The sequence below is a fragment of the Trachemys scripta genome, chromosome 1 (assembly GCF_013100865.1).
Source record: "Trachemys scripta elegans isolate TJP31775 chromosome 1, CAS_Tse_1.0, whole genome shotgun sequence".
Taxonomy (NCBI): Eukaryota; Metazoa; Chordata; order Testudines; family Emydidae; genus Trachemys; species Trachemys scripta.
Window position 1 is genome coordinate 156,540,727 of NC_048298.1, and position 25,336 is coordinate 156,566,062.

Genomic DNA, 25,336 nt, shown 5'->3' on the forward strand with positions numbered 1-25,336 from the left:
AGCTTGTAGAACAGATGTCCAGTCTGTTGGATCAAATGCTTGGAAAGCTTCTTCTCACCTGTTCGACACTTTGACCTTTGGTGACGTACTCATTTCCAACTTTCACTCTGGGGTGCAACAAACCCTTAGCCAAATCAGAGGAGTTAAGTCCCATCAGGTAAGCAGCTTTATCAGTATCTAGTCCAAAGAAACAGGATTTCAAATTAATTTTAATTGATACTTGAAAACATGCCTGCACAGGAACAGGAATTAGGTCTATCAATTTTTAAACAGAGAAACTGGACAATGGCTTCTGAATTATTTCTAGGTTTGCCTTACTTTCAGTGCCATCAGTCTCTGCTTGCTCCTCCCTGGGTCTTTGTTTAAATTTCATGTTTCCAAAGTGCATGATCGAACCAGTAAGCTTGTAGGCACCATATTTTTCATCGGGAATAAATCCCAAGATGTCCATGGCTTGCTATAAAAAGGAAACACGAGAGAATATTTTGTTACTTGCCTCTTCGATAATACCAGCATTTTACAGTTCCATAAGGCATCTCTGAATGGCTGGCATTACAAACTGTTCTGCAGATCCTCTCTGAAACAGGAGCTATTATAACAGTCTTGATACCACTCATTGCAGATGACATTACTTAGTCACACTGGAAATCCACATTCTTCTCAGTGTCTCCACTCCATGGACCTTTTATATGAAAGTGAAGAGGATTTTGTGCCCAGGAACAATACTTGCAGATGTTCAAGACCAAATTGTAAGGATTATCAAATCTCATGCTTCATGGTGTGTCAAGGCTGCTTCCCCACTCTGAACTTTAGGGTACAAATGTGGGGGCCTGCATGAAAACTTCTAAGCTTAACTACCAGCTTAGATCTGGTCCGCTGCCACCATCCCAAAGCTAATTCCCTTCCCTGGGTAGCCTTGAGAGACCTTCACCAATTCCCTGGTGAATACAGATCCAAACCCCTTGGATCTTAAAACAAGGAGAAATTAACCATCCCCCTCCTTTCTCCCACCATCTCCTGGTGGATCAAGATCCAACCCCCTTGGATCTAAAAACAAGGAAAAATCAATCAGGTTCTTAAAAAGAAGGCTTTTAATTAAAGAAAAAGGTAAAAATCCTCTCTGTAAAATCAGGATGGAAAAATAACTTTACAGGGTAATCAAACTTAAAGAGCTCAGAGGACCCCCCCTCTAGCCTTAGGTTCAAAGTACAGCAAACAGAGATAAACACTCTAGCAAAAGGTACATTTACAAGTTGAAAAAACAAAGGTAAACTAACACGGCTTGCCTGGCTGTTTACTTACAAGTTTGAAATATGAGAGACTTGTTCAGAAAGATGTGGAGAGCTTGGATTGATGTCTGGTCCCTCTTAGTCCCAAGAGCGAATGACTTCCCAAACAAAGAGCACAAACAAAAGCCTTCCCCCCCCCCGCCCCCCAAGATTTGAAAGTATCTTGTCCCCTTATTGGTCCTTTGGGTCAGGTGTCAGCCAGGTTACCTGAGCCTCTTAACCCTTTACAGGGAAAAGGATTTTGGAGTCTCTGGCCAGGAGGGATTTTATAGTACTGTACACAGGAGAGCTGTTACCCTTCCCTTTATAGTTATGACATGGTGTGAAACAATTAACACCTGGTCTCCATTCCTGCTTCCATTTACATCAATGGTAAAAATACCAATGATTCCAATGAGAGTAGGACTGGGCCACTGACAGTTTCTTCCCTCAACATACACACTCACTTAATGTATCAAGCAAATGCCAAATTAATGAGATCTTACATCTGTTGCCATCAGCTCTTCTCCGTCATCCAAATTGTCCACAGTCACTGCCCCTTGTGAACAAAAGTGGAAGTCATAGGGATTGGTAGACACCAGCAACATATCTGCAAAAGAACCATCATAGTGAAGCAGCGCCTCTCCAAATGGCCTGAAACTGATTCAAGATGAAAAAGAATCCATTGTTTGACATTTCTCTCTCTGTGTACAACTTCACATGCACTTAGAGCATGTGTCTCCTGAAGAGACAGTTTAAAAAAGGGGAAACTAAGGCTTGAAAACATTCAGAAGTTACACCCTGTTGGCATCTTCTACACACAGCTGGTACCCTCTCGTAATCCCAGTTCCACCAGGCAAAAACATTGTTTTCATTATCCATGATTGGCTACTAACACAGGTAGACTATGCTAAAATATCTTATTTTGGTTACCCCATCCTTTCACCCACTCCCCTGTGCTTGTTTCATTCACCTTTTATTATTGTCTTTTAGACTGTAAATTCTTTGGGGCAGGGACTGTCACATTTGAACAATGTTTGGCCCCAACCTTACTGAGGCAGTAAGTCAGTGGCAGAGCCAGGAATCAAACCCAAGAATCTACCCTCTCAGTTCTCATTTCAACCACTGTACCCTAGTCCCTCTCTCAGACTAGTGACCAAGAATTGGAGAGAGAGCAAGAATAAAAAAGTATCTGTAAATACTCATCTATTACCCAGGAAGGCTGTTTTCGAGTACGTGAAGGTCATTGGTCATGCATGTGGATGCGTGTTTTTGGGCACATGTCCACTGTACATCTTTAGAGATAATAGGACCCATACACATACAGAAGAGCAAATATCTCAGCATGATCCAAGACAGGGCGTTAGACAATAAATAAGGTAGAGGACCAAGTATGGGTGTTCTATGCTCTGCCATGTTTCCAAGCTACACTCAGAGAATAATGTATTTTAAGAATCCTTGGGCCGAGTTGTCTTTCGCTAGCCTGGTGTTTTAGGGGAATTCTCACTATTCCGAAGTGAGTAGAAAAAATATTTCACACTGTTGTCAATTAATGACAGTGCAACAAAGCTTCTGCTCCACTACTTTCTTCTCTTCCATAATAAAAAACAAAAATTAAAGATACATATTATAGAAAGTACTTTGCTCTGTAAATGTTTGTGGAATTTGCATCCTCTGAAACAAAATGTGAACACTATACATTTGGGCTGAAGTCTTGCCTAATGGCACAAGCAGGGAATTGGGTTATCTTCCTGCCTTTACTACAGATGTCCTGAGTGATCTTGGGCAAGTCCTTTAATCTTTTTGTGCCTCAATTTCCCCACATTTAAATGGGGATGCCCCCCAAACCTTACTACCTCAGATGCTGTTTTGAGGCTTATTGTTTCTAAGATGCTTTGTGATCCCTGGATACATAAATGTTAAGTATTATTGTTTATTATATATAGTAGAAAACAAAATATTTTAAAAATCCAACCTGGAATTCCATTCTCCTATTCTAACATGTAACACTTGTTAACATTAGTGGGCATTCTGTATCTGCATGTCAAAATGAAAATTGCCCTTCCTGTTGCTGCTGTCAAAAAAAAACCCTCATTTTAAAAGATCCATAGATTAATGACATTTCATTTTGATAGACTCCATTTTTTTGACAAGTGGAGGCATAAGGATCTTCTTGAACATAACAGTATTTTTTTTGCCTTTGGCCATTTACCCAATCAGGTAAGGCCTGGGTTTTTGCACTCACCCACCCAGTATTTTAGGCTTACCTTGTAGCTCTGCTTTCTTTCCTGACAGGATTTGGTAGAAGATATGATAGGATCTTTCACCTGGCTGCTGGAAAATCACTCGGGATTTCTCCAGCAAATCTGGGTAGATAATAAAAAGTTCAGTAAGAGAAAGCTTCTTCTCTGAAGTGTCAGACACGAATTTGTGATTCTATAGCAAGGAGAATGATTGTTGCTTACAAATTTCAATATCAGCAGATGACAGCTTGCCTGTGGTTCCAAAATGGATTCTGATAAATTTACCCTAATTTTGCAAAAGAAGATTCTAATTACTGCAAATAAACTGTAAAGAGGTACAACAAATATCAAAATACAATGCCTGCATGATAGTCAGACTGTTTAGGATCTATTAGCTTTCTAATGTGGAGAGAGGGTATTTTCCAAGAAGATATGCTGAATATACCAAATGTAGTGCTTAACTGAGTTATATATTGTGCTTAACAGTTTTCAAAGCCTAGACAAACACACACACTGATGCGCACGTTTGTTTAGGCTTTGAAAAAAGTTAAGCACAATATATAAGTATGCTAATCAGAACACGTAGTAGATTTTTTTTATATATTACACGCATACACACTCAAAACACTTATGACATTGTTGGCATCACTGAAACTTGGTGGGATAATATACGATTGGAATGTTGGTGTGGAGGGGTACAGCTTGCTCAGGAAGGATAGACAGGGGAAAAGGGGAGGAGGTGTTGCCTTATATATTAAAAAGGTACACACTTGGACTGAGGTGGAGATGGAAATAGAAGACGGAAGTGTTGAGAGTTTCTGGGTTAGGCTAAAAGAGGTAAAAAATGAGGGTGATGTCATGCTAGGAGTCTACTACAGGCCACCTAACCAGGTGGAAGAGGTGGATGAGGCTTTTTTTAAACAACTAACAAAATCATCCAAAGCCCAAGATTTGGTGGTGATGGGGGACTTCAACTATCCAGATATATGTTGGGAAAATAACACAGCGTGGCACAAACTATCCAATAAGTTCTTGGACTGCATTGCGGACAACTTTTTATTTCAGAAGGTTGAAAAAGCTACTAGGGGGGAAATTGTTCTAGACTTGATTTTAACAAATAAGGAGGAACTCGTTGAGAATTTGAAAGTAGAAGGCAGCCTGGGTGAAAGTGATCATGAAATCATAGAGTTTGCAATTCTAAGGAAGAGTAGAAGGGAGTACAGCAAAATAGAGACAATGGATTTCAGGAAGGCAGATTTTGGTAAGCTCAGAGAGCTGATAGGTAAGGTCCCATGGGAATCAAGACTGAGAGGAAAAACAACTGAGGAGAGTTGGCAGTTTTTCAAAGGGACACTATTAAGGGCCCAAAAGCAAGCTATTCCACTGGGTAGGAAAGATAGAAAATGTGGCAAAAGACCACCTTGGCTTAACCACGAGATCTTGCATGATCTAAAAAATAAAAAGGAGTCATATAAAAAATGGAAACTAGGACAGATTACAAAGGATGAATATAGGCAAACAACACAGGAATGCAGGGGCAAGATTAGAAAGGCAAAGGCACAAAATAGCTCAAACTAGCTACAGGAATAAAGGGAAACAAGACGACTTTTTATCAATACATTAGAAGCAAGAGGAAGACCAAGGACAGGGTAGGCCCACTGCTCAGTGAGGAGGGAGAAACAGTAACAGGAAACTTGGAAATGGCAGAGATGCGTAATGACTTCTTTGTTTCGGTCTTCACTGAGAAGTCTGAAGGAATGCCTAACATAGTGAATGCTAATGGGAAGGGGGTAGGTTTAGAAGATAAAATAAAAAAAGAACAAGTTAAAAATCACTTAGAAAAGTTAGATGCCTGCAAGTCACCAGGGCCTGATGAAATGTATCCTAGAATACTCAAGGAGCTAATAGAGGAGGTATCTGAGTCTCTAGCTATTATCTTTGGAAAGTCATGGGAGACGGGAGAGATTCCAGAAGACTGGAAAAGGGCAAATATAATGCCCATCTTTTATAAAAAGGGAAATAAAAACAACCCAGGAAACTACAGACCAGTTAGTTTAACTTCTGTGCCAGGGAAGATAATGGAGCAAGTAAATAAGGAAATCATCTGCAATCACATGGAAGGTGGTAAGGTGATAAGGAATAGCTAGCATGCATTTGTAAAGAACAAATCGTGTCAAAGCAATCTGATAGCTTTCTTTGATAGGATAACGAGTCTTGTGGATGAGGGAGAAGCGGTGGATGTGGTATACCTAGACTTTAGTAAGGCATTTGATACGGTCTCGCATGATATTCTTATCGATAAACTAGGCAAATACAATTTAGATGGGGCTACTATAAGGTGGGTGCATAACTGGCTAGATAACCGTACTCAGAGAGTTGTTATTAATGGTTCCCAATCCTGCTGGAAAGGTATAACGAGTGGGGTTACGCAGGGGTCTATTTTGGGACCGGCTCTGTTCAATATCTTCATCAACGACTTAGATATTGGCATAGAAAGTACACTTATTAAGTTTGCAGATGATACCAAACTGGGAGGGATTGCAACTGCTTTGGAAGATAGGGTCATAACTCAAAATGATCTGGACAAATTGGAGAAATGGTCTGAGGTAAACAGGATGAACTTTAACAAAGACAAATGCAAAGTGCTCCACTTAGGAAGGAAAAATCAGTTTCAAACATACAGAATGGGAAGAGACTGTCTAGGAAGGAGTATGGCAGAAAGGGATCTAGGGGTTATAGTGGACCACAAGCTAAATATGAGTAACCAGTGTGATGCTGTTGCAAAAAAAGCAAACATAATTCTGGGATGCATTAACAGGTGTGTTGTGAGCAAGACACGAGAAGTTATTCTTCCGCTCTACTCTGCGCTGGTTAGGCCTCAACCAGAGTATTGTGTCCAGTTCTGGGCACCGCATTTCAAGAAAGATGTGGAGAAATTGGAGAGGGTCCAGAGAAGAGCAACAAGAATGATTAAAGGTCTTGAGAACATGACCTATGAAGGAAGGCTGAAAGAATTGGATTTGTTTAGTTTGGAAAAGAGAAGACTGAGAGGGGACATGATAGAAGTTTTCAGGTATCTAAAAGGGTGTCATAAGGAAGAGGGAGAAAACTTGTTCATCTTAGCCTCTAAGGATAGAACAAGAAGCAATGGGCTTCAGCAAGGGAGGTTTAGGTTGGACATTAGGAAAAAGTTCCTAACTGTCAGGGTGGTTAAACACTGGAATAAATTGCCTAGGGAGGTTGTGGAATCTCCATCTCTGGAGATATTTAAGAGTAGGTTAGATAAATGTCTGTCAGGGATGGTCTAGACAGTATTTGGTCCTGCCATGAGGGGAGGGGACTGGACTCGATGACCTCTTGAGGTCCCTTCCAGTCCTAGAATCTATGAAAAAGAATCTATGAAAAAACATACCTGTGAGAAGGTAAGTATTATCATACACATTTGACAGACTAAGATACAAACATGTCCACCTAGCAAGGCTATGTTGCATTCAACTGCCTAGTGCATCTTCACATTTTCCTAGGTTTGTGTGGCTAACTAACTCAGGTGGAGCAGTGAGGCCATAAATGGTAGTAGCTCTCTCCTGACCAGCGTTCTTTTTCCATTGACCTGTTGGATTGTTACTTCTGGTCTTGACCTTACATCATGCTGCCCAACCTGTTCTACCCATTAGGTTATCAAAACAGGGCTGCTGTTTTCATGGTCCCTTGCTCTTGGAATCTGCCCAGACAATAGGGCTCAATATCTCATTAAATTTTACCCAAATTATTTATACTTCAGCTGATGCATGCCCTGTTTAATCATTTGCAGTCTCCTTGTTGAAAAGAGCTACTATGTGCATACCCCTCTCTCTTTTTAAGTTATGCTCTTTGGTGTGGCATTTTTTTAAATATCGTCAACAGTATTTTTTCTTGATTTGATCATTGTTAGTTATATTTCAGCCATGAAGCAACCCAAGAACTAAGTGGAGGAAATGAGAGGCGTTTTATAATTAGGATGAATACATTATTATTATTACTACATCATGCATGATTATTATATATGTTATTAATAAGGGCAGGTTAACAAGACATTTGAACTACAGACTGGACTTACAAAACGCGAGGAGTTGTCATTTCTCAGGGTTTTGGCATTCCCAAAGGCTTCTAAGGCAGGATTTGCTTGGATGATTTGATCTTCCAAGGTTCCCTAAAAATCAAAGGGTTGAAACATGGTTAATAACCATCAGCATAGAAACACATTATACAAATCTAACTCAACATGTGTACTTTAGTTATATTAAGTGACTTAGCTCACACCTGTAGCTAGTACAGCCTGGACAGAGCACAGGAGCAGAATTCTCATCCCTCAATATTCTAAAATCCTTGAACCCTAACAGCTGTCTTGTAGATTTCATGCCGAATGGCAACTGAGAACAAGTAAACCAACCCTGTTTTTGAAGTGCTATAGCACAGGTGTATACGCAAGTGTGTACATGTATGGGCGGCACTATAGAATAAAGTGAGAAGCATTGACTAAATAACACATACGTTAGTATTGGTTGAAGGCACTCGAAATTCCTAATGGGTGAGATTTTCAATCACAACTGGAGGATTTAGAACTCCACATAACTCCCATTAATTTAAATTAGCTTATGACTATGTGCTGAAGTGAACTTAATTTGAATAGTCTAGGCTCAGTTGGAATATGGGACAATATAGAATGGAATTATATTAAACTGAGGCTCATGACCTGCCCTTGACAAACTAAGTACCATTTTCAGATTGAAAATATAAGACAAAATAATGAAGTCATCTACTTACCCCAGTCTTGGTGGCTGGTTGCTACCAAAGGAGCAATAATAACAACAACAACAAACAACAACAAAGAAGAAAGAAAAAGGGGGACATTATGATTACTAGCATGAAGGAGTTTATGAGACAGAAAGATTAGCAAGGATTAAAGTTCCAGTCAGCACAAACCAGGCAAGCTCTAGGAATATACAGTGTGTGAAGCTCACACATTTTGTGGGGGTTGGGGCCAGAGATGAAACTAAGCCGTTCCGGTCCGGTATGGCGTACCGGCAAGAGCCAGTATGCCGTGCCGGACCGGACTGGCTTCCCCAGGCTGGTGATTTAAAGGGCCCGGGGCTCCCTGCAGCGGCTGGAGCCCCGGGCCCTTTAAATCTCCTCCAGAGCCCTGCTGCTGGAGCCCCGGGTTAGCGGCGGCAGGGCTCCGGCGGTGATTTAAAGGGCCTAGGGTCCGGCCGCTGCGGGGACCCCCAGGCCCTTTAAATCACCCCTGGAGCCCTGCTGCTGCTGCTACCAGGGGCTCCAGCAGCTGGGCTTGGGTGGTGCTTTAAAGGGCCCGGGGCTCCCCGCAGCAGCCTGAGCCCTGGGCCCTTTAAATCACCGCCTGGCCCACTGCTGGAGCCCTGGAGTAGTGGCGGCAGGGTGCCCAGTGATTTAAAGGGCCCAGGGCTCCCTGCAGCGGCCGGATCCCCGGGGCCTTTAAAGCACCCGTCGGAGCCCCGCTGCCGGAGCCCTGGGGTAGTGACGGCAGGGCTCCTGTGGTGATTTAAAGGGCCCGGAGCTCCACTGCAGTAGCGGTGGCCAGAGCCCTAGGCCCTTTAAATTGCCACTGAGCCCTGGGACTCCTAGCCACCTCTGCAGCTGGTAGCTCTGGGGGTGATTTAAAGGCCCCAGGGATCCCAGCCGCAGCCGGAGCCCCAGGGCCTTTAAATCTTGATTTAAAGGACCGGGTATTTAAAGGCCCCGCCTCTTCCGGTTGAGGCCACGCCTCCAGCTCAGGACTCTGGAGTACCGGTAAGTCCTTTAAGTTACTTTCACTCCTGGGTGGGGCTCATTGACAGCACCCCCTCTCCCAGTGCATACTGCTGGCCTCCTTCTGCTGCTGTTACCCCCTGCTCCTGGCACATCTTGGAATAGGAAAGTATGGGTCCAACCTTGTTTGTTCCCACAATCCATTATCCAAACCAGTTGCCCCAGTGGATTCCAATCAGAACAACAGACAAACCGGATGCAGAGCTAAGACATGGCATCAGAGAACAAGAACAAAGGGATGCAAGCAGAAATAGACAAGCTTTAGAAAACTGGATTCTGTGGCATCTGAACTTCTGAAGCTGTAATATCTATTCTTGATCATGATGAAGACAATGGAGATAAAGTGTTACCTCATTTATCAAACTATGGCCGAACTTCCAATTTCAGTCTCCAGTCTGCATGATTCAGTGTGTATGCCCAACTGACTCTGTCCCTCAAAATCAGGCACCCACCTGGTTTGCACATATAAGTTTGGCTACTGGGCACTCAGCCACCTGGTAAATGTTTTGCATGCACAAAATGAGTGCATGCATGGTTTCGTGTCATCATCAGTTACATGTACAAAATCAGGGACTGACTGACAATTGGGCCCTGTATATGCAGTACAGAGGACTCACTTAGTCCACCACAGAAGTGTATTCAGTTTAGAGGTGAAATGAGGCAACTGTTGGTTGAACAGCTCACAACACCACAACACAACAATATTCAAATGGAATTCCAGGCAGTGAGTACAGGCAGAGTGTAACTTACCAAACTGGAATTTAGGAGAGCTGGTTGGAATTTTTTTGTCAACATTCTTTTTTGACAACCCCTCCTCCCCACTTCAAACAAACAATAAAATGTTTTTCAACAAAACAATAGTTTTGGTGAGAAATTTTCCAAGTTTTTGACAACCAAAACCATTTTTAGGTTTGTTTTTTTTAAACAAATACCCAAAACATTCAGCAAAAAAATTAATTGAAAGCAGAAAGTTCATTTTTATCTAAGTTTTGCATGGAAAAGAAAGATAGTTTTTGATCAGCTCTAGAATGCAGTCAGGACAGCAAGGCTAATGGTTTCTGAAAAAAAGTGCCATGCAGTCTTTAATAATCACAAGTGGTAGAAGCCTTGGCTTTGCTGTCCCATCTGGAAGGCAGCAGCTTCGGTAGAAGCTAAGCCCCTAACACCATGTTGGGGAAGACTAGTGTGGACTCAGAAGGAGAAACGCCACTTTTTGAGTCATTAACACCTTTTCCCCAAGCACCCAGTCCTTTTCCTTTCCTGTCCAATTGGTGATCATGTCCACTGCCGCTTAGCATGTGAGATCTGATGGTATGATCACAGACTCATAGGTAGGTTTCACACAATAGGAAAATCTTGGCTGTCATTAAATAGCCCCTTGGATACTCACACTTTTTTTACCAGGTTCCCCAAGTGCTGCGACTGTGGCAAAATACTGAATGACACGCTTTGTATTCACAGTCTTGCCGGCACCAGATTCTCCACTAAAAGCAGAGGGATAATAATGACACTCCTAAAACCAGCCATAATCAGTCCTTTCATCCTCCAGTCCTGCCAACTCTTCATTCCTGACGGGCTCTTCTCAGCTGCTTATTGTGCTCTTACTGCTGATGCGTGGACTTTTGAGTGGCAATTCATACCACTGACAGAACGAACAGGGATGAACGTTGGCAATAGCAATAACTAATTATTCACCCGACTGGGCTCAGAAATGTAATAATAATTTGCACTGTGTAGTGACTTCCATCTAAGTGCAGTGAGTCGCATTACAAATGTCAAGTCTCAACACTTGAGATAGGTGAATGTTACAGACAGTAGGATCAGGGCTGGCGCAACCCATTAGGCGACCTAGGCGGTCGCCTAGGGCACTGCAATTTGGGGGGCGGTGACCGCAGCGGTATTTCGGCAGTGGGACCTTCCGCCGCCTCTGTGGGGTGGCAGCATTTCGGCGCTCCTGAGTAGGGTCCAGAAAGGCAAAGTTACTTGCCCAACATTACACAACAAGTAGCTGAGCTGTGACTAGTATTCAAGCACCTGGCTCTACAAACTGTGCTCTAGCCCTAGACCATGCTCCCTGCTTTGATTGTCCTGGTTTGCTCCCGCCCTACACTTGACTGCCTCGTCAAAATGCCTAGTTTAAATACATTTTGTGCTGGTGAAAGGTGCCATATTAACCACTTCGGGAAAAGAGGTCTTCTATCTACCCATAGGACAGATAGAGCAAGGGCAGCAACAGCACACCTTTCCTCTGTGCTGCCTTCCCAGTGTGCCTCCTGCCTGGACTGAAAGGACCACATCTAGTTGGTTAGAGAAGAGGTCACAGTCAGTTAAGTCCTCAGCAACTCATTTCACACTGGCTACAGGACAGCCATCTGATGGCAACAACTTCCAATCACGAACTCAGACTTTAAGATCAGAAGGGACCATCATGATCATCTAGGCCAGTGGTCTCCAACCTTTTTACACCCAAGATCACTTTTTGAATTTAAGGGCAACCCAGGATCTACCCTGCCCCCTCCTTGAGGCCCCACCCCACTCACTCCACCCCCCTGCATCTCTCGCTCTCCCCCACCCTCACTCACTCTCACTGGGCAGGGGCAGTGGTTCGGGAGGGGGTGCAGGTTCTGGGCTGGGACTGAGGGGTTCGCAGTGTGGGAGGGGACTCTGGGCTGAGCCTGGGGCAGGGGGTTGGGGTGCAGGAGGGGGTGAGGGGTGCATGCTCTGGGAGGGAGTTTGGGTGCAGGAGGGGGCTCTGGGCTGGGGCAGAGTGTTGGGGTGTAGGAGGATGTGCTGGCTCTGGGAGGGGGGTCAGGGCTGCAGCTTGTGGTGCAGGAGGATGTTCAGGGTGCAGGAGGGAGTTTGGGGTGCTGGCTCTGGGAGGGGGCTCAGGACTGGGGTGCGGCTCCTGACGGGCAGCACTTACCTCCAACAGCTCCCAGTCAGCAACACAGCATGGCTGCTGCTAAGGCAGGCTCCCTGCCTACCCCAGCCCCATGCTGCTCCTGGAAGGGGCCAATGCGCCCTTGTGGCCCTTGGGGGGGGGGGGGGGGGGGGCGGCATGCGGTTCTGCATGCTGCCTCTCTCTGCAAGTACTGCCCCCGGCGCTCCCATTGGCCACAGCTCCCCATTCCCAGCCAAGGGGAGCTGTGGGGGTGGTGCTTGCAGAGAGAGGCAGCATGCAGAGGGAGACCCCTACCCATCTGCCCTCGGGGCTGCGCTGGCTGCTTCTGGGAGTGGTGTAGGGCCGGGGCAGGCAGGGAGCCTGTCTTAGTGGCAACCACGCTATGTCGCCGGAGATTGCGATCGACTGGTTGGCGACCACTGATCTAGTCTGATCTCCTGCACATTGCAGGCCACAGAACCTCCCCCACCACCCTCTCCTGTAATAGACCCTAACCTCTGGGCTGAGTTACTGAAGTCCTCAAATCATGGTTTAAAGACTTCAAGTTACAGAGAGTTCACCATTTAAAGGTCAAGTTAAAAACAGTCACTCTACAAATGCAAGACTGTGTACTCCATTCTTAGCATTGAAACTGGATGTCCAGGATGTCATTCACCTGGAAATTGCTCGGCATCCAAGGGTTAACTGAGTTTCCGTCCCACCCATTCACAGACATTGCATTTCAGAAGGACTCTTTTTTTTTTTTTTTTCAGTAATAGATGAAAAATATACACCTACGTGATCAGCATAGACTGGTTCTCTCGATCTAAGGAAAAAGAAAAGGAGAAGAAAGGCAGGTTATTAAAAGTGTGAGACCGTAATAGGAAACAAATGGAAGGATCCAATCTTTAGAGGCCACTGTAAAGTACAGCACTACATTAAATGCTCCAGTGCTTTGTCCAATCCAGTTTTAAAAGTCAAGGGTTGTTCATTCCGCCACTTCTCCTGAGAAACTATGCTATCATGTAAAAGCAAAATGTTCCTCCTGTTCCTCCTAAGCATGGCTTTGCTCACTTCCAACTGGTTCTTCTGCTCGTGCCTCACTGGACCAGCCTAAACAACTCCTCTCCCCCTCGATGTTTACACAGAGATGGTTCTTTTATATGTATAATTACTGTAAGTACACTCAAGTTTCATTGTAGGCTTAAAATTAAAAAAAAGAACTTGGCCCAAATTCATCTTCGTTTTAATTCCACTGACCTCAGTGAGTTACACCCAGGATTTATTTGGCCCATTCTGACCATAATTGTGCCATTAGCTGATAAACCAACTTCTCTTCAGAGCCATGTTTATGTCAACATCTCTCTGTTCTCCACCCTCTCCCATTCTCTTCCAATTGTTAGTCCCTTTTCGAGAGCAGGATGAGACTCCTGTAGTTTCTAAAAAAAATGTGTTAAAAATCACAGGCTCCAGTAATTGCTTTTTTGCATTTCCACCTGTAATAAGATTTCCTTAGAGTAGCTGGCATGTGTGCACCATCACTGCCCTCTAATGGAAGGAATCAGACTTGATCAAATATTTATTGCATTGTTTCTAGTGGATATAAAGCCTACTACTACCAACTGCTAATGAGATTTTCCACTAATTCAAGAGGCAGTGCATGTGGCCTAGATGCAGAAGATCCAGCATATCTTCCTCCATGATTAGGTGTTCAGATTTCACAGCAATTAGTGTAGAACAGGTGCATCGATGATGCATGTATAGTTTAGACCAGTGTCTCTCAAACTTATTTGATCACTTCCCCCTTCTTTGTGTCTGTAGTAGGTTATGCCCTCCCACCCTCCCCCACCAGAAAAGTACATACACTGATAGAAAAAAACCCACCATGCAACTCTCACTAATATTAAAACAGTAAGGCATTGATTCAATCCAAGCCAATGAGCCATTGTAATAAGAGCAAAAGCAAAACTGTGATTATGGTTGATGCTTACAATTAAATGTGCACGCCACACTTAATTATAAGCACCTGTGTAGTAACAGCCATTGATTTGTGGCTCTCCCTCATTTTTAGCTCTAGTTTGGTTTCCCCTCAATTTGTTAAAATCCTCTGCAACTAACTACTCTTTGAAAGTGAACCAGCATTTCCTCAACTACAGAAATAGTATGGACTTCAGGAAGTAATACAAAGACAGACAGCTCCGAGCTTTGAGCCAAGGATTTCAGACAGGATGCATCAGAAGCAAAAATCAGATATTTATTTTCATATAACGTATTATGAAGGTGGGTTGCCAACTTTCTAATCGCACAAACCCGAACACCCTTGTCCCACTCCCAGCCCCGCCCCTTCCCCAAGGCCTTGCCCCTGCTCTCTCCATCCCCGCCTCCCTCCGCTGCTCACTCTCCCCCACCCTCACTCACTTTCTGTGGGCTGGGGCAGGGGGTTGGGTTGCGGGAGGGGGTGAGGGCTCCAGCTGGGGGTGCGGGCTCTGGGGTGGGGCCAGAAATGAGGGGTTCAGGGTGCAGGAAGGGGCTCCGGGCTGGGGCAGGGGGCTGGGTTGCGGGAGGGGGTGAGGGCTCCAGCTGGGGGTGCGGGCTCTGGGGTGGGGCCAGAAATGAGGGGTTCAGGGTGCAGGAGGAGGCTCCGGGCCGGGGCAGGGGGTTGGAGTGCAGGAGGGGGTTCGGGGTGCAGGCTCCAGCTGGGCAGCACTTACCTTAGGCAGCTTCCGGAAGCAGCTGGCATGTCCAGCTCCTAGGCAGAGGGGCCAGGGGGCTCTGCGTGCTGCCCACACCTGCAGGCACCGCCCCCGCAGCTCCCATTGGCCATGGTTGTGGCAGTGTGCGGAGTCCCCGTGGCCTGCCCTGTGCCTAATTGCCAGATGGAAGCTATGTGGAACCTGCCTTAGCCCACTGCACCACCAACTGGACTTTTAGCAGCACAGTCAGCGGTGCTGACTGGTGCCACCAGGGTCCCTTTTAGACCCAGCGTTCTGGTCGAAAACCAGATGCCTGGCAACCCTATATGAAGATGCTCATGAATCTAGAGTTAACTTCCATTTTAACTCCTATTTTTCCTCCTCCTCTACCACTCATTGAAGTAACTGATTTCTTTGCACATTGGGATGCTTAAACTAGAGCGTAGGACACTTTTTTACTGAGAATTTGGAAGTTGCAAGATTAAAGAGGTTTATTTCCTACTTAATTGAAAGTTACGTGCCTTGCATTTTTCCTCAAGGCCTCATGTTTTGTTGGGTTTTTTTTTTTTGGTCCTCATATTTTCAGCAGTAGTAGATTTTCAAAGCTCCAATGGTCACACAGAGATAGCTCTTCACACACTCAGCACTGGACAATCTTTAGGAATGTTCATCATTAGGGATTGGAACCACAGAGAGTATAGGAGGAGATCAAACTAGTTTAAGCTAGTTTTATTACCCTATTTGTTTTCTATCCCTTGATTGGATAAGCTTATTCTTCTTATTAGAAGACTTGAACAAGTCACTGGGGCTTTGTATCTCTATGTTCTCAAGTCTAAACCCCTTTGTAGAGTACCTGTATACTCAGTGCTGGTAGGTTTCACTGTTAAAATTCTATCCAGTAAAAAAAAAAAAAAAAAGTGAGCATCAGTCACATAGGCAAAATAACGTAAATTCAAGTTTGAAAAGCAAATGATGCTACTTACTGCGCAGCATGTCATTGTATGCGTTATCCGCAATGGAGAAAATGTGAGGGGGAGCCTCTGACCGCCTCTTGCCTTTGTATGCATTAACTACCTCCGGGTTGTAGACTGGAAGCCATTTGTAGGGGTTTATAGTCACACAGAATAAACCTGAATAGGTCTAAAAAGGAACCCAAGATGGGGAGTAAATGGCCTTTATATAGAGCGAGATTTAAGACAAATCTATCAAATTAATATCAGTCATCCATTAGCTCTTACATAGTGCCTTTTGGCCCAGATTTTTAAAGGTATTTAGGCGCTGCTCCACTCAACATTAAAAGGCCTACGTGACTTAGATGACTAAGTCCCATTTTCAAAAATGACTTAGGCACTTGGGAATATGTACACTGCAATTAAAAACCCATGGCTGGCCCGTGCCAGCTGATTTGGGCTCAGTCTGTGGGGTTGTTTAACTGAAGTATAGATGTCTGGGCTCAGGCTGTACGACCCTGTGAGTTAGGAGGGTCCCAGACTTCAGGCTGCAACCTGAGCTGGAATGTCTACATTACAATTAAACAGCCCTATAGCCCAAGCCCAAGCCAGCCAGCAAGGGCCAGCCACAGGCATCTAATTGCAATGTAGACATACCCGTAGAAGCCTAAGTCTCACTCAAAGTCGCTGTCCTTTATCCATTGATATTAAAGGACTTTACAAAAGGAAGATAATAAGCATGATTCCTGGTTAACACATGAGAAGCTAAAGAGCAGAGATGAATTCTGCTTTGAAATATACACATGCAGCTTCCAATGATTTCAGTCAGAATTGGGGAAAATTTGGCCCTATTAAGTTAGTTGCTGTTGAAGCTTGTCCTTGCAGTGGTTAGAAATTGCATTGATCTTTCTTTTTGGGGAGCTACAGTACCCAGGAAGGGTTTAGAGCCAAACAAGATAGACAGATAGTGAGGCTGCAGACAGGAAAATAGAAAGCCAACTTCCCTCCCCCTCACCTGTCCCTCCTCCCGCCCCCCGCCAAAAAACAAAACAAAACCAAAACAGTGACACACATTTTAAGCTTGAGCCATTGATGCCTAAGAAACTAGGAATGTCTATGGAGGGCTCTTGATCAGTACTGAGAGCGGTATAAAATGAACCAGTTCTCTAGTGTTTGGATGAGCAGAAAAATATCCTATTGTCCATTCTGCTGCCCCACCCCTTGAGGCAAAAAACTGCCTTTATTTGCTTTTGCCTTTAGCTTAGTGTTCAGACACAAAATTGACACACACACACCCCAACACATTTCCTTTCTGAAAATGTGTGAATTAACCCCAATTTTAGGGTCAATCAATGTTGGAAGTAGAATACACAGTAAAATAGTTAGCATCGTGACACTTGTGGAATACATTTCAAAACACATATGTTGAACCAATGACCCTTACATAAATCATCCAGTGGCTATAGCGCCTGTTCAAATTGTACAGCACAGATGCCTCATTAAGGTGAGTCAACATAGCCATGTCCTCAATCATGTCAAACTTCGGGGGGTTCATCGGCTGAACATCATCTTCTTTTACAGTGACGGTCTGCAGAGACAGATAAGTATAACATTGCTGGCAACTACCATCACCTTGTCTTTCCACACTACCTACAGTGTGACATTGAAAAAGCAACAAGTGAGCCGATGACACTCCTTTAAAGAGACGCTCATGTGTATTGACTATTGTATTTTTTAACCAGTAGAAACTAAGCATTACTATTTTTTATTTATTTATATTCTGATACCACCCAGAGGCCTGAACTGAGATGGTGGCCCCATTGCACAAATACAGGGGGACAAACAGTCCGTGTACCGATCCAACTACACAGGACAGATGGGGAAAACTCCACAGGGTCAGAGGGAAAACAAAGGAGGGGATGCAGCTTGCTCAAAGGTCACAGAGGAGGTCAGTGGCAGAGCCAGGAATAAGACACAGGTCTCCTCAGTCCCAGTACAGCACACCCTGTGCACTACACGACACTACCTCCCTGGCAGGCTCTTTTACTGAAATGTCAAGTGACTCTCTCAGACCACACACATTTCTGATTCTTTGGGACCAGAGAAGAAGTTTTCCCAGCATGAGGAAATTCTTCAGATCAACCTGTCCTACATACATGATGTTGTTCACTGTTAGAGGTAACAGATGTCAGATGAGCACGAGGCATAAGAACAGGGAAAGACAGACAGAGGTAGTAAAATATAAGTTGTATGATCTTGGAAATCACTAAATACAATGCAGTTTAATTCTTTTCCTCTGGGATAGGATTGGTCAGTTGCGTACTTTGCTCTTCAATACCAGAAAAGAGAAAAAAATGTACAGAAAAAAAAAATCACACACATGGGCTGTGGTTATTAACTGGTTTGATTCTGTTTACACCAATCATCCACATTGATAGACAAATGGAAAAATGTTCCATACCTTTCCATCCACAGTCTCAACAGTGACTTTGCCACCGCTGCTCTCTTTAATATCAGCTTCAATATAAGCGTTCTTTTCATCAGGAATCCAACACCTCTTCTTCCCTATGGAATCAAACAGGTAATGATTCACCATATTATATGGCTATTGAGTAATATTGCTAAGATTACTTCCATACCACAAGCATACTGAAACCTTAGGCCATAACACACAGTCAAACCAAGTGCTTTACGTCCACCAATAGCCATGGGAGCTGCATGTGTAGTTGTGGGGTATAAAGTCCCTTAACATTACTTTTATGTTTCCCATTTGCAAATTCAACTTTTCCCTTCTATAGAGCCTTTCCTCAGGGTATGCAAAACATTCCACAAATGTTAATTAAGCCTCAACACCCCTGGAGAAAGGTAGGCATCATCACCAACTTACAGATGGGGAAACCATGGCACAGATGTTAAGTATTCAGTTCACCAACTATTTCAGGTTAACAGGCCCAGAGCAGAGGAAAACATATTCTGTCTTACCATCAAATGCCACAGTTTGTAATATCATTATCTCCTTCTCGCTCTTCCTGAGGAAAGGTGAAGCCTCCCCGAATTCCGACATGTCCATCATCTTGGCGAGTTCTCTAGACAGTGCAGCCCAAAGAGAGAAGAAAAGGATCTAGTCTACAAAATAGAAAATACTCCCGTTTTACAACAAATCTGAGATATGATCCAAAACATACAGAAAAAAATGATAGGGATTAAAGCTGTCAAGGGTGCCTGTAATACGGGTGGCTACAAATTTCAAATGCAAATTTAACAAGTCAACTAAAGATTCTGGGCCACATTGTGTCCTCAGTTCGCCTCTTCCCTTGCAAGCTCTTGAAAGTCAATAGAGTAGTAGCCATAGTTGTGGATCACAATTTTGTCCATGGGAGAATTTGGTTTAGCCTTTTTTTCTGGCACAAATGGTAAACTATAATTTTAAACCAGAGTTCAGAAGACAAATGGAGCTGTGAGCTCCTGTATGTGAAATCTGATGCACTTCAGTCCTGCTTTGAGTCATTCACAATCAAGTGGGGGAGGGGAAGAGTTTCATAACCGCTCAAAGTTGCCTAATTCTTCTCCTGTTGAAGTCCATGGGAGTTTGCTGAGCTGTTTTGAAAATTCCATTCCTTCTTCCTAGGATTGCTTAACTGCTAGATGTTCCAAGTATGGTTCCATGTAAATACATTTTCTTGACATGCAGATTAAATGGGATTCAGTATTTTATTTTCAAAGCACATTTTAAGACAATGGCTTTATGGTCTTTCTGATTCTGCCTAATGGTCAAGCTTAATATGTACTTTTGTTTTCGCTGATGCGCTCTACCAAAAAATGTGAGATGTGGGAAGCCAAACAAACATTTGTGTCTTATCCATTTTGCTTATCTAAATATTTGTTTGTCATTATAATTCTGAAGATAAATCCTGTAGTCTGTGCTCACACCGAATTCTAACCGGACTGAACAGGAGTTTTGACTGAGCAAGAACTATAGGATTAGACTGTCCATGAGAGTTCTTTTTCAGACCATATTAGAAGTATTAAGAAGTTAAAGAAAAGTTATTGGGGATTGAAATGACCCCAATGCTAAAAAAAAGACAGCATGTGAGGTATGTTAGTGTGAAAGAGACTAACAGAAAACAGTCTACTCCCGAAAAGTTTTCAGTCACATTTAACAGATTTTCTCTCTCTATTTTCTTTTACTCAAGATGCCATAATTATACACTTTTTTATACCTGTACAGTTGATTCTTGCAACAGATATTCACTTCAGAAGCTTTATTGATTGTGCCAGGGCCAGAAGCTAAAGAAAAATTTGCAGGAGGCCGAAGTTAAGCAAGACTATCTTTGCGGTTTCAGGTTTTTATTATTTTTGCTTATTTATTTTACAGGATTCTTATGAAGCCAAAAAGTCTCCTCCAAGCAAGAATACAAACAAGGCAGCTGTGTCTCCAGAGCTCTCAGTTCTAGCTGCCACATAGTAATCTCTCTCTTTCCCCTGAAACTAGCCTAGGCTCTTGTAAAGATTCTGAGCCCACCTAGGCTTCACTGCTGACAATTACTTCAGTGTCACTCTGGGCTGACTGAAAAGTCCTGCAGTGATTTAACTTCATGATCCTCATAACACCATCTGAATTGCTGGGGCCTATCCTCCCGGGGGAGGGGTGCATCATGGTGGCAGGAAAAGACCTCTCACGGCACCCAGGGTATGTCTACACTGTAATTAAACACCTGTGGCTGGCCCCTGTCCTCTGACTTGGGCTCCTGGGGCCCAGGCTGCAGGGCTGTAAAATTGTTGTGTTGCAGTTAAGGCTGGCGCCTGGACTCTGGAACGCAGGGAGGATCCCCCAGCCCGAGCCCCAAAGCCTGTACAATAATTTTCAGACCAGCAGCCAAAACCTAGGGAAGCCTAAGTCAACTGATATAGGCCAGCCACAGGTGTTTAGTTGCTGTGTAGACATACCCCAAGAGACTCATGAAACACAATTGTGACAAGAGTATGTGTGTGTCATTCCATGTTAAATGTGTGACTAAAAGTGTGGCCACTTCTATATTAGCCCAGTATATGATTTTATAAGTCTAAAATATAAAAATAAACTATTTCTATACCATTCACATTATATATATTTTTGTTACCAGGCTTCTTTCTTAGTTCTAGGTGCACTACTGAGCTACACCCTGCCAACTCTTAGTAAACATAGGGCAAGCACATAAGTTAGGCAATTTAGACTATTACAAAAGCAGCACTGCTAAAATTAGGGGGCATGATCCTGCAAAACATCTGCGTGAGAAGATCCCATTTACTTTAAGTGGGGTTCTGTGAATGGAGGGCTTGCAAATTTGGGCCCTTGTATGTATATAGAATGCAACATCTTTTAGGAGTCTACATGACCAAATCATTATAAGACAAGGAAGTGAGGTTATTGTTCAGTCCGTTGCATCTACAAAAATATTTTTTAAGTTACCATAACCAGCAAATGTTAGCTTGAAACAAATATTCTGAAATCTGGGAAACCTAGATCTCAGTCCATCCTAATCAGTAAAAAAATACTACTACTACTTCACGCTTGTATAGTACCTTTCATCTGAGGGACTCAAAGCACTATATAAGCATTAGCTAAGCCCCACAACACCCCTGGGAATTCCGTTATATCCATTTTCTAAATGGAGTAACTGATATACAAAGAAATTAAGCGACTCATCCAATATCATCTATAAATCAGTAGCAGAGCCAAGATTAGAAAGCAAGAGCACTAGTTTACCAGCCCTGCCTTTGCTTTAGCCACTAGACTACACAGCCAGTGAAGTCTGATTTGCAGATGCAATGAAGGTAATCACAGTATACATTCGAAATGGTACCCAACGATTCTCAAAGGATTGCAGCTCAGGTCAGTCTTAAGAATTCCTTGGGTAGCTGAACTGCTTGCAAGTTTGAACTACATAATTCATAATCTTCCTGGGAACATGGAAAATGTGACTTGCATATAATAGCTGATCCAGCCACCAGCTGCATAATAACGAGGAACCTGCAGTTTTGGCTCTTCCAGTTGGCTAAATGAATAAGCAAACATTAGATAGAGAACATTTCAAGAGCAAGACATGTTTGTTACCTTACCATTAAGACAGTACCCCAGGGTTATTAATAGAGTGCTGTGTATTTATTGACATCACTACTAAAACCTTAAGCTGGTAGCAGCATAAAAACCAATGATACAACGGTAGAGCATAGTTGACTATAAGTAAGTACGCTTAGCAGTAAAAGAGATAGGTACCTACCCTGTAAAGCAAAGAAGAAAAGTATCAGGATTCTGCTTGATGCAGACTTTTTATACACCTTCCTCAAGGTCACTGGTGGTGATAACAATTTAAAGGCATCAGTAGTTTCCCTTTGTTTCTATATTTGTCTGCTGGGTCCTGGAAGAGGCGGCAATGCTACAGCAGTGTACATGTGAGGGTATGATTCTGGAGACTGGAGGGGTGGGGGTGGAGTGGCATGCTATTGAGTTGCTTCCCTATCCACTCCATTCTTGCTAGATGACTTCATGGAATAACTCCTATCCTTGCCAAACTGCCTGTATTTTAACAATGGCAAGTGTTACTTTTTCTGAGAACCAAATTGCAGTTGGCTAAAAAGAGAAATAAGAAAATTCAGATGTCATTACTTTGGAAAATGAATTGCCCACCTTTCTTATGCAAAAGATAAGTGATCACAAGGTGCTCTAGGTTCTATGTGCGTCTAGTGACCATGGAACAAATATACACTGTCCGCAAATAACAAAGCTAGGAACTGATCCTGGGGCTTCTGAGATCTCCAGTACCTTAAGCACCAAACGATCCTTACTCTTACTTTGATGGCCCCAGAGCATTAAAATCAGGCTCAAGGACTTTGCAATTCCCAATTGTACGCAATGGCTAGAGAATGAAGATAGTGAAGAGTATAATGTTCCTATCTAAAAAGTTAAACAGCAGATAGTACTTAAAACACCCATCATCCTTGGTAGTGTGAAATTAAGGGTGGATGTCGAGTATTGTGCTTCAAGAAATAGTCCAGGATCAGGCCTTCTTGTGGTAAACTCAATTCCTGGACAGTGGAAATAGCCTAACAAGTTCAATTAAATGAACCAAAATCCCTGCAAATATTGAGATATCCAGGTTTATTAGGTTCACCAGCATACCAAGTTATCTGGGTATCTTTGGGTTCCAGTATAAGTTGAATGTATATACTAGTGGAATGTGAAAGTTGCAGATAATGATAGTTGACTACAAGACAAGTAGGATAATGGGGCTCTGAAGAGTTTAGTTGGAAAACTGAATTCCAAGAGTTAAAAAAATTAAAAAAACATCCAATGTTATATTCCTAGATTTACATTGAGGCGATTATTTTTGTTTGTAATCAGACGGAATAATGACTTACAAATTGCATCTGCTCTTTTAAAGCTGCTGCCCTGATGGAACAGACAAGGACAGGTTACAAAGACAAGAGGAACGCATGAGAAGAGCTAGGCTCACAGAACAGATAAACTAATAGAGGAGATGTTGATGTGCTATGCTTTGAGAGTGTGTGCGCTTTACGGACAGGCTATGCTGAGTGTTCCAGGAGGGGAGGGAACATCAATCCATACAGGGGAGGTTACCAATACCAATACAGAAGCAATATTCCTTAACTAGAAACTATGTCCAGTTGGGTTAAAGGAGTTAAGGAGATAAAAGGCAAAAGTTTTAATATGCTGTTCAATTTGGTTGCATTCATACAAGCAACATGCATTTGAACACAAAGCTAGCTACGTGTGCCACGTCCCCTAAAGGCCAAGCTGCTGTGGCAGACGTGTTCTTCACATTTCCATTGACCCAGTTTCATTTCACCCCCTCTCTCAAACCAGTGCTCTAGAACTACTTAGCACTTCTCAACATGAAAACACTGATACATAATAATCCACACCACACTAGGTGGGATAAGAAACTTGCCTAAGACCACAAAAGAAGTCAGTGGCAGAGCTGAAAGGACAACTTATCTGTTCCTGGCTCCGACTCTTGTATCTAGAACACATGACAACCATTTACTAATTTTTTTCTCCTCCAGATCAATCCCATACTCCAGCTATCTTGTGCTCAGGCCTCAAAAGATTTGTTCTAAGGCCCTGCATTTTGTAATTTATTGTTTTATATCTGGCTCAGAACAAACCAATTTGATTGTCTGGATTTAGACTATTTAGGTGAATAATGAATGAATGACCCTGTAAAACTTGATTGGATGCTCCTGATAGTGCAAGGCAAAACATGATAGATTGTATGCATGGTCCTGATTAATGTTTATGTGGAGGCGCTTAATCTGCTATTGAAGACTGGGAATGCTATAGAATTTCACATCACTCATGGCTGCGGGCGTAATACCCACATGCTTCCTCCTCATGTCTCCTTTCATACTCCGTTAGTAACTATATTTCCAAACACAGAATTAAACATTAACAGCTTCTTATGTTAAAAAAACCACCTATTAGAACCACTGTATTGTTTTTACGTGTTCTGTTCTGCACATATTCATCCTCCTTACACCTGTGTTCATGAGGAGGGCAAACAAATGGCTGTTTCAGCAGCTGATGCCAATGCCATTTCATGGTTTGTGTCACTTGAAAGTGGCATAGGTAGCACTGGGTCCATCCAGCATGATCAATCTGTTTTCCTTGCAAATGCTGACATGGTTGGTCACTGCTCATTTGTTATTCTTGCCTTGTTGGGCTTCTCTCTCTTTTGTTTTACTACTCACTAGAATAGACAACTTGATTACGTTTGGTAACAATGACAAACAAGGGCATTAGCCCCTGCAAAGCTACATTTAGAAAGGTTAATACTGCTCACTATTTCTTTAACAGATGGTTAGGTTTGGAAAAGGAGGAACTTTGATAAAGTGCACTTGTGACTAACCTATTTTTAATAACATTACATATTGGAGAAGAATGCCATGGTATTTATCTTCTCTAGAGCCAGATAGTGTCAACATGGATGCCAGCGTCTTAGAGAGGTTGTCATCTGGTTTGTGTAAAAGCCCCATTTATGACACCTTACTGTTTTCTAAAACACAAAATGCATCTGATCAAGGCCTGGCTGTCCCTTAAAACATGACACGCATAATAAAGTCTGTTCTTTAATAGCATGCCTTGGCAATAAAATAGCGTGTACTACTGAAGACAGCTCTGCAAGTTAGAGGGATGCTATTGCTAATAAATAAATATTTGGAGACTGTGTCTTTTGATTCACAATTCCTTGGGGTCACTCCATAGAGTAAGCTGTAAAAGAGTATCCCATAGTGAGGTGCACCTACCATAGCTGTATCTGAAGAGATTTAGAGCCCATTGTTTACCCAAGGGCCCAGCTAGGTCATTGCTCATTGCTGCTGGTGCATTCACAAGTGAGGGGTGTTTAGATGGAATATATGGGCCCAAAGAATCAAAGGTGCTGATATGACCTTGTCACCGTCCAACATGAAACAGTTATAA

At 43.1% G+C, this 25,336-nt stretch overlaps 1 protein-coding gene across 4 annotated transcripts in view; it reads right to left on the bottom strand.

Annotated features, from left to right (window-relative positions):
• MYH15 (myosin heavy chain 15) overlaps positions 1 to 22,296 on the bottom strand; it is a 78,590-nt gene extending 56,294 nt beyond the window's left edge. For 2 of the 4 annotated variants that reach the window (XM_034790645.1, XM_034790632.1), the window contains exons 1-14: positions 22,119 to 22,288; positions 18,841 to 18,984; positions 18,320 to 18,423; positions 17,303 to 17,446; positions 15,892 to 16,048; positions 13,014 to 13,041; positions 10,725 to 10,818; positions 8,315 to 8,335; positions 7,608 to 7,700; positions 3,734 to 3,797; positions 3,536 to 3,634; positions 1,775 to 1,878; positions 319 to 457; positions 59 to 177 (exon numbers count right to left, since the gene is read on the bottom strand). In XM_034790645.1, coding sequence (XP_034646536.1) covers positions 59 to 177; positions 319 to 457; positions 1,775 to 1,878; positions 3,536 to 3,634; positions 3,734 to 3,797; positions 7,608 to 7,700; positions 8,315 to 8,335; positions 10,725 to 10,818; positions 13,014 to 13,041; positions 15,892 to 16,048; positions 17,303 to 17,446; positions 18,320 to 18,423; positions 18,841 to 18,931 — 1,257 coding nt within the window. In that variant the 5' untranslated portion in view covers positions 18,932 to 18,984; positions 22,119 to 22,288. Of the gene's footprint in view, positions 1 to 58; positions 178 to 318; positions 458 to 1,774; positions 1,879 to 3,535; positions 3,635 to 3,733; positions 3,798 to 7,607; positions 7,701 to 8,314; positions 8,336 to 10,724; positions 10,819 to 13,013; positions 13,042 to 15,891; positions 16,049 to 17,302; positions 17,447 to 18,319; positions 18,424 to 18,840; positions 18,985 to 22,118 lie in introns of all 4 variants that reach the window. The other 2 variants (XM_034790640.1, XM_034790655.1) reach the window with 2 other exon arrangements.
• Between the last annotated feature and the right edge of the window lie 3,040 nt (positions 22,297 to 25,336).